The sequence below is a fragment of the Xyrauchen texanus genome, chromosome 11 (assembly GCF_025860055.1).
Source record: "Xyrauchen texanus isolate HMW12.3.18 chromosome 11, RBS_HiC_50CHRs, whole genome shotgun sequence".
Lineage (NCBI taxonomy): Eukaryota > Metazoa > Chordata > Actinopteri > Cypriniformes > Catostomidae > Xyrauchen > Xyrauchen texanus.
Genome location: NC_068286.1, coordinates 28,896,108 through 28,905,912, shown reverse-complemented (window position 1 = coordinate 28,905,912; position 9,805 = coordinate 28,896,108). Strand labels below are relative to the sequence as shown.

The 9,805-nt window shown below is 35.8% G+C and overlaps 1 protein-coding gene across 1 annotated transcript; it reads right to left on the bottom strand.

The window, feature by feature from the left end:
* Nucleotides 1–3,503: 3,503 nt before the first annotated feature.
* LOC127651999 (2-oxoglutarate receptor 1-like) lies at nucleotides 3,504–7,654 on the bottom strand. Its single transcript, XM_052138063.1, has 2 exons — nucleotides 7,624–7,654; nucleotides 3,504–5,984 (listed from the first exon to the last, which is right to left on the bottom strand). Exon 2 carries the CDS (start codon nucleotides 5,975–5,977, stop codon nucleotides 4,976–4,978), a length of 1,002 nt encoding a protein of 333 aa, XP_051994023.1. The 5' UTR covers nucleotides 5,978–5,984; nucleotides 7,624–7,654; the 3' UTR covers nucleotides 3,504–4,975.
* Between the last annotated feature and the right edge of the window lie 2,151 nt (nucleotides 7,655–9,805).

Genomic DNA, 9,805 nt, shown 5'->3' with positions numbered 1-9,805 from the left:
AGTCTGGTTCGGTTTCAGGATCTGGACACTCATGCTCCATGTTCAGTCTGTTATTGGCATGAGTGAATTGCGCTTATGTCATCTTGGCGGCATACACTCATGTCAATCGTTTATGTCTATCTCTCGTGACCACGGACACACTTTGCATTGCGCTGCATGCCCGATTCCGAGGTGTCTTCATGCAGTGCTGAGGTTTAGTCACTTTGGTCTGAGGTGTCGGGCTTGTGTCTGTCTGAACTCTCGCCCAGGTGTCTTGTCTTGTTTGTCGCCTGTTGTGTGCATCACGTGGAGTTTGCTTTGCGATGTATGCTCACGCTCTGTCTAGTTTAGAATGTGTGGCATTGCTATGTTTGGCGTTACACATTCTCTTATCTTATCTGTCGGTTGGTATGAGCGTATATTATTATCTTGCCCATGTGCACTCATGCCATTCGGTGTTTGTGTCTTGTGAGAGAACGTGGATTTTTTTTGTTTCTGTATAGTCTTATAGTGTAATACCCCGCCTCCTTGTTTGCCTATTATTAGTTAATTTGCCTCACCTGTCCCCTTGTTAACCCATTTGATTTCTGTTCTTATTTTAGTCTACTCATGTGTGCTGTCCGGTGCCAGTTTGTCCTGGGCTTGTTCCATGTCCATGTTGGTGCGTTCTTTCCAGCTCCTGTTGGTTCCTGTCGATCCTTTGTTTTGCCCCGTTTTCCAGTCCAGCCCATTTTTGTTATTTTTGCCCAGAGCCTGGGTTTTCCACTTCGGGGTAATTTTTAATTTGCCTTTATTTATTTTTGTATTATTAAATCCTTTTTGTTTTTACTCTGCGTTTGGGTCCCTGCCTCTGACTCAACCCTTGACAGTAGAGGTCTTCACGGGTCAAATAATTTGTGCCCGAACCCAAAGAGACCCAGGAATGTACTACTCGGACTAAAACTTGACAATGTTAAAACGTTTTTATTTGTAAAATATACCGCAGACCTGGAAAAACAACATCTCATGCATATATGCTATGTGTATGCCTGGAATGGTAATATACTTTATTTTAAATAAAATTCTCATACAGTTCCCTGGAAGCAAAACTATTTGGGAAACCTTTGTATACTAAGTAAGCCAAAAAGTCTAGACCAAATTTATGTAATAACAGAAAATATAAATACAGTCTTCTCTAGCTCTCTTGATAGTGTCGCCCCCCTTTTTATTTTAAATTAAAGAAAAAAGCCCAGAACCATGGTACAATGATCACACTCATGCTCTCAAGAGAGCAGCTCGGAAAATGGAGCATAAGTGGAAGAATACAAAATTAGAGGTATTTTGCGGTGCATAGAAGGACAGTGTCTGTAGCTATCGACAGGCACTAATAGCTGCCAGGTCAGCATATTTTAGCAAACTCATAGAAAATAACCACAACAATCCTAGGTGTTTATTCTGTACTGTGGCTAAATTGGTTAGGAATAAAGCCTTAACTGAACCAGATATACAGTTACAGTTCAAGAGTAATTCATGATTTTTTACTGATAGAATTTAAGTCATCAGAAATCAAATTTGAATTATGCAATCATCTGTCACAGTACCTCAGAAAACAGTGTCTCATAATTTTCCTCACAATCAACTTCAATCCTTCGCTGTCATATGTCATGAAGAGCTACCAAAATTAGCAAAACATTAAAAGCCACAAGATGTATGTTAGATCCAATACCAACTAAGCTCTTAAAAGAGGTATTCCCTGTAATCTCAGAACCTCTTATTTTATTGGCTCAACTAATTATTAGACCAAAAGCCACTAAAATATAATTTGACTCTCGATGGCTGTACCATTACATCGTCTTCTGTAGCGAAAAACTTAGGTGTTATATTTGATACCAATCTGTCCTTTGAAAATCTAATTTCCAATGTTTGTAGAACAGCATTCTTCTACCTCAGAAATATTGCCATGTTACGACACATGCTCTCGGTTGCTGATGCCAAGAAACAAATTCATTCAAGACTTGATTATTGTAATGCATTACTGGGAGGATCTCCGGCAAGTTCAATAAACTTCAATTGGTTCAAAATGCAGCAGCCAGAGTGCTGACTAAAACAAGAAATATAATCATATTAGCCCCATATTAGACGTTACAGAATGGCATCTATACTAATATTTGTTTCCCTGTATCAACCTCGGGATTCATATCCCGGCTAGATCCAGCTCCACTCCACTGCTACGTGTCTGAGTGATGACTAAATGTAGCCGGTGCCAGCCAGACATCACTTCAGTCTATTACGATGGACTTCAGAGGATGAACTGATGCCAACTCCAATGATAAGACATGGTGTACTTAATATGCCATTCGCTGAACCTTGGACTTAGTATAGACCTCACTGAAATGATCTGCCGGTTGAACTGTGATTCACCTCAATGATCTCTGCCTGCATCACCTTGGTATAATGATGGACTCCACTCTTAAAATGGAATATGCAGACTATCGATTAATTGCCAACAAATGCCTTCATCAGCCAACTAACAAATGACAATGCATCTATGTGAACTTCTGCAGTTAATCCAGGAAGACATTAGTCATTAATCTTACAGTTCATACAAAATCTTTGTTTAAACAATGGCTAAACAATTTTAAACCATAACTTGTACTGCACATAACTAATATTGGCATTATATTCATACTGTTTAACAAGAGGGAAACTGACTCCCACAGTGAGCCTGGTTTCTCCCAAGGTTATTTTTCTCCATTAACCAACATCTTATGGAGTTTTGTGTTCCTTGCTACATTCGCCTTTGGCTTGCTCACTGGGGTTCTGAATGCAATTTTTATTTAATTATTTATGTTTATACACAATTTACAATCATATTTAATCAAACTACACAATGATGACTCTTAAGACTTTATAAATATTACAGTTTATTTTTCTGTAATGTATGAATTTCTGTAAAGCTGCTTTGAAATGATGTGTGTTGTGAAAAGAGCTATACAAATAAAAATGATTATTTTGTTTTTTGGTTTAATCATCAAGAACACAACACTGGAACATGGACATTTAGCTTCTATAATGTGTAGAAGCCTTTTCTTCCTTCTCATATATAATCACTGGTTAGTTCGGGGTGTTTGCTCATGTTGGAACAATGAAAGAAATCTGATCTGCACCACCTGAGATATTTAATACAAGGTGACATTGTTGAGGAACTTCATTTTTATGTACAGTATTACACTTTTTGTAAAGAAAGGCTTAAATGCTTGTAATTTGTTTTGTAGACAAATGGAATGTGCCTAAATATAATAAATAAGTTAACCGCATAGTGAAGGAAAAAAAGGAAAATTTCTGATCTTTAAATCATCTTTAATGAATGAAGCTAAAATTTAAATTTTATAATTCCAAAACCTAAAAATAGCTTTGATGACTACCATTATTCTAAAATGTGTGAAATAATAATAAAGTGTGTCCAAACTTTTGACTGATATGTTAAGGTAAATTTCAAACTTATATAGTTTGTAAACTCATATCACTATAACTTGTACTAAACATTTGATATGCATATGAGATAACTGACAGTCAAAATGTGTGAAGTGTGTCAAAAATCTCTTACCATAATAAATACACTAAAAGACTTCACATAGAACATTTTTCTCATTTCCTCTTCCTTTACTGTTAAACTTAACAATGCAACCATGCATATACATATTAGGATTAAAAGGAAGTTGGTGTTATAGAATGCTGCTATTCAATAGGTGTTTTTTTTTTTTCTTTTTCTGATGAATTTGACAAACAAGTTTGATTCCATTCAGGCAGCTACAAGAACAATAAGCCAATTCAGTCAGGTTATGTAAGACAGACTAAGACTTGACTGATTCAATTTTTAGCAGGGCCATGAGCCATGGTAAAATTCTGCTCTGCCTCTGTAAAAAGAAAAAAGATCCTTGTCTGACGAGGGAAATTGTTGTGTACTGCAATTATTTTTTTTTTCCCCTTACAATATTTCAGCAATTATGTTGTGTGTACAATATTTCTGTTGGCTGATTTGATCAGAACTTTCGATGCCGATTTGCAAACTACTCATGAGTCAATTCTTTTTTAATGAGTTGGACAAACGGTTCACAATTTAGTCTGAATTATTCAAACAGCTATCTCACGGACTGGTTAGTTTTGGAGCAAACATAGCTCGATGAATTGAGACTCTTCAATCCATTAGGCAGTGACTAAGAAGGCATTCATTAAGTTCAACACCTGCATGTGCAACTTGTCAACAACTGTGTACTGCAGGTAAAGACAGTTTCCAAACAAAAGAGCATCTTTTGTGGTCACAGTTGTGCATTTATCAGCTATCTCACACAAACATGGTTCATCCAATCAGAATATAGAATCAGAACAACTGATTTGATAAATGTTTTTGTTTCCAAACAAAAGAGCATCAATCCACTAAACTAATGCAATTAAAGTAGCCTTACAAACAGTTCCAATGCATTACCATGTTTTGGGGGAAATATAGGCCTATATCATGTATGTACTGTATAAAAGTACCATGGTATTACCATCTGATACCAACTCTACCATAGCAGTCACTGGACTTAGAACTGAACGCTTTAGTGTTGTTTTTGCATAATATCAGATGGCAGCAACAGTAATATGGACCTACAGAGATTAGATATTTTCTAAAAATCTTCATTTGTGTTCTGCAGAAGAAAGAAAGTCACACATCAGGGATGGCATGATGAGAGAATTTTCACTTTGGGTGAACTATTCCTGTAAGAAGTTTATTTTAATTAATGATAATAATCTAAATTAATAATTCGTCTGCCATGTAATATACAGTAGTTCATATGTTGCCAAGCAGCGCATCACCTTGGTATATTAATATAGAATATGTGGTCACAGTTGTGCATTTATCAGACATCTCACACAAACATGGTTCTTCCAATCAGAATATAGAATCAGAACAATTGATTTGATAAATTCTGATCTAAACTCTGATTTAAGTCTCAGTTGCTCACATCACAATTTATGTTTTGGATGTTGGCTTGCTGATTACAGCCACATTCATTATCTCTTTAGTCTTTGCCATGAGTTGTTTACATCTGAAGAGATCCATGAAGGCCTGCCTAAAGCCATCCCCTGACAACGTGTAAAGCGGCAGGTTTAAAACGATGTTAAGAACGGCGATGGGTCTTGATATCACATATGCAGCATGCACCCAGTGGTCTAACATGCAGTCAACTTCCGGAGTGGTTCGTGTGTAAATTCTCCATGCTCGCAGCACATGAAAGGGGAAGAAGCACACTGTGAAGCACGTCAGTATCAACACAATGAGTTTTCTCGCTCGTACACGTGTCCTACTTCCAGTGTGAGGACCCTTGGTTAACTCTTTCATGATGCGGCAGTAACACAAGCAGACCACGACTAGGGGAAGCAGATACCCTAGGACAGTCAACATCCAACTATACAACCAGACCACTTCTATCCTGTTGCTTGCGAGATCCAGGCAGTAGGTCTTGTTGTTTTGGGTCACCATGTCGAATAAGTTAAAAATCGGACTTATCTCGGCCAACGCCACGGCCCAAACCAGCACACAGGCCAGCACGCCCCAACGCTTTTTCTTCATGTTGAGCTGATGCATTGGATGCACGATGGCCACGTACCGGAAGATGGCCAGGCAAGTGAGGAACAGGATGCTGCCATAGAGGTTGAAATGGAACATAAAGCGAGTAAAGCGACACATGAGGATGCCAAGCGTCCACGAGTCATCATGGGAGTAGTAGTAAGCCAGGAAGGGCATGCTGATCATGAAGAGTAGATCAGTGATGACCAGGTTCACCATGATGATAGTACTGCTTTTCCAGGGACGTACTTTAAACACGTAGACAAACAGAGCGGTCACATTACCGACTACACCAATGATAAAGATGGTGCTGTATGTGAAAGGCAGGTAGTAGCGTTTCATGAGACTATCCACGTTGGTGCAGTTGTCACTTGAGCTGTTACCGTAGTAGATGTTGTTCGACATGGTTTTTCTTGCAGAAGGAAAGGAAGAATAAATATGAAATATTGTTAAAGATCAAGCATGCAAAGAATAACAGATCAATTTCACTGATCCACTGAAAAAGTTAATTTCTTAGTTGTTTGTATGTATTGTTTTCCGGTATATCCAAACATTACAAGATACTTTACCGGAGAAGCAAAACTGAAGATATTAAGACTTTTATTTTCTGTGTTGTTTTTTCTTGTTTTAATCATAAATCTATATGTTGATATATGATAAAGTTTATGCTGAAAGTCAGACAGAAACAATTTGCTGTTTTAAGGATTAGTTATTTTTACTGAAAATTAGTTGTTGTCGTTTTCTACTTGTTTTAAATATCTCGGATCGGCTTTGTTTGCAATTTATGTTATCAAGCAATTAAAATAATAATAATAATAATTCAACAACACACAATCTCTGTGTAAAGGGATATTCCAGGTTCAGTACAAGCAAAGACTTTCTGGCATGTCAGTCCACTGTCAACAATCTTTGGAATGCTTCCGGGAGGCTATTTCCAGTCATGACAGTGCTGCTCCTATCAACTTGACTGGGGGAACACGAAATCTAAAAAAATGCTTGCCAAGCATACGATTAAATTACATATTTCAAATCAGAAGTAAAATATGACAACACTGGTATCATTGGTGCCAGATGGGCTGGTCTGAGTATTTCTGTAACTGCTGATCTCCTGGGATTTTCACGCACAACATTCTCTAGAATTTAATCCGATTGGTGACAAAACCAAAAAATATCCAGTGAGCGGCAGTTCCGTGAACAGAAATGTCTTGTTGGTGAGAGAGGTCAACAGAGAATGACCAGTCTGGTTTGAACTGACAAAGTCTACGGTAACACAGATAACCACACTGTACAATTGTGGTTAGAAGAATAGCATCTCAGAATGTGGTTATAATGTTGTGGCTGATCTGTGTATACTGTATGTGAAGCTTATAATTGTATAAATGTAATTAAATGTATTATTCTGTTAATAGTTGTGTATTATTTGAGCTATGAAGTTGTTTAAATCATAATTTTTACAGCCTTTTTAGGGATTTAGGGTTTATGACATTCTAATAACAACAAAGTAGTAAAATTGGCTAAACCTTTACACAGAAAAGGTTAGTAAGTAATTTTAATACACTAAAATCATGTTAAAATGTATATTGTTTATTGTCTGTGGCTCTACTTTTGAAACGGTGAGTATTTTAATGTTTACAGATTGGTCCCATTCACTTCCACTGTAAGCTCCGCACCGTAACCACTATTCTTGCATCTACAAGTCAAAAATATTTTTCTGTGGTAATCAACATTATGCCACAAGTCCTGACCCTTGAGCTTATCCTGTATTGAACCTGGAAAATTATTCTAACCAGTAAATTTCAACAAGTTTTTGATCTGTTACTCTCAATGTGAAGCTGATTTTTATTATTATTATTATTAAAATAATAATAATGTTTTTTAAGAATCTATTTTAACACCAGGCTTCACAAGTACTTGGCATAAAAGAGAAGGAACATCAATAGCCAATTTCCTCATAATCTACAATGCATATATTTTCTTTTTAAAATAACACAAAATACATGTTTTAAAATCAATTTTTAAGTTGAAAGTCTCGTATAAAAGTAACTACTTACAATGTTTGCTGCTTCAACCTCTAATGTCTAGCTCCTCTGACAAAAGGATTATATAGGTGATCTAGCAGCAATTTAAAACATCCAAACCCTCCCACACAACAGAGAGTTCCTGCTACAGGAAACTCTATTTCATTTTTGAGAATCTTATTTGCACTCTGTCTCGTGATATAATTACCAGTAATATCAATGGGCTTCATTCATGAAACATGATCAGAACAGATTTTTGTGTAAATCGTTCGTAAAGCCGTTCTTATGTAAATTCTCGGATTCATTATAGTTTTCGTATTTTCAAAACGTTAGATGTTACGAACAAAATTTACACCTGCTCCGGACCACGTGTAGGCCTAAATTGTGCATAAGACATCTGAATGTGTTGTGTTCTTTCAGGCAAACTGTCATGACTACATTTTGATATAAGTTCAATTAAACAATTAATGGAAAAAAAAAAAATAAAAATAAGAATTAAATGAGTGCAAATTAACCTTAAAAAATAACGTTACTTAAAAAAAAGGAAACATTTCTGTTTTCATTTTAAACCATACTCTAATTATTTAGAAACGTTTCTTTACTTAGTAAATTTATTTTTCAAAGTATATTTTTCTCCCAACTCTGCTTATCGTTTTTCCAGCAGAAGAGCATGATTTTTATTTTATTTTAAAAAAATTATAAAATTAAAAAAGAATGCCCTCTAACCAAGGTTATTATAGTTTTGCATTTTCAAATCAGTTTTTATTTTATATAGTTTTCATATTTGCTATAAATTTCAGTTTAGTTTAAGTTAACTTCATTTGCTTTTGTTAGTTTTAGTTCAGTTTTTATTTTGTAAACACATTTCTATTTCGTTTTAATATATTTTAGTTTCAGTTTTAGTAATTATAGTTTTGAGAGTTAACAGAGTTAACAATTTTCAGAGTGTAGACCAATCTGAGTGTAGCAAGAATCAGCTATTTAATAGCTTAATATTTGCACAGTTTACTTAGACTCAGCATACTTGTGAAATAACAATAATATAATGGTTTGAGATGCAACAAACAAAGAACCAAACAAAAGCTAATCAAAGGTACTAACGTTAAACCTATGACAAGTTCAAATGAGCTCAATCTTGTTAAATTGTTAATACTCATTTTACCAACAGGGTAAACCTGACTACCATGACTTTGTTTGTATGATTAAATTTACTGCATACAAATTATAGGTGTCTAGTATAATCTTGTAATCCGTGGTCGTTTGTTACATATACAGTCCCTCCAGGAGAATTCTAGCAAGTTCAACCAATCTCCTCATTATTTGCGGTTGCTTGCCATTTTTTATAATTTCCGCAAACATTCAGCAAAAAAATAAAATGTTTGTCAACGGCAAAACAAATGCTTGAAAAGCCTGAAGCGGTCGCAACATATCCAAATGAACAGCTGCCGTTGTATCATCTCCAGAGAAACAGTGTAAGAGTCTCCCTCGTCTCCTTCACGTTTTGTTTGCACTATCAAAATCCTTGTCTAAACTTTTGGCGGGACTGCAGACAGCACACATACATCAAAGCTAGTGTTTAATCTTCAACCTGCGTGCTGCGAATGAGACAAAAAAATCAAACAAGTGTCTACTTAGAATCCCTAACATGCATTTAAAATCCCCATTAGGTGTATAGAAAAATTTGATTAGAATTGGAATTGCTTAATTCAGTAGGCTACGAATCCAAAAATGGCAATATATGCTTTACACTTTGCTGAAAATAAATGTTCATAATTTTTTTAATACTAATAACATCCATACATATATGCAACATATATTAAAAAAAATATGCCAACATTTTCATTTTCATATAGGGCCTATGCTATTGGTCTACAATTTGAAATATGTAGCACTTGATGAATTAGTTGTTTGAAGCTGATTTGCAATAAGTTATGTGCTGTATCTGTTCTTTTGCATCACAGATGATTCAGGGAGGAGTTAGTCGAGGATAGTACGAGAGAGAGAGAGAGAGAGAGAGAGAGAGAGAGAGAGAGAGAGAGAGAGAGAGAGAGAGAGAGAGAACAGCAAGTGATGAGAGAGTGAAATATAACAAGTAATGAGAAGGACACCAGATAGACAGCAAGAGATGAATAGTGTATGTTGAATGTGTGTGTGTGTGTGTGTGTGTGTGTGTGTGTGTGTGTGTGTGTGTGTGTGTGTGTGTGTATGTGTACAT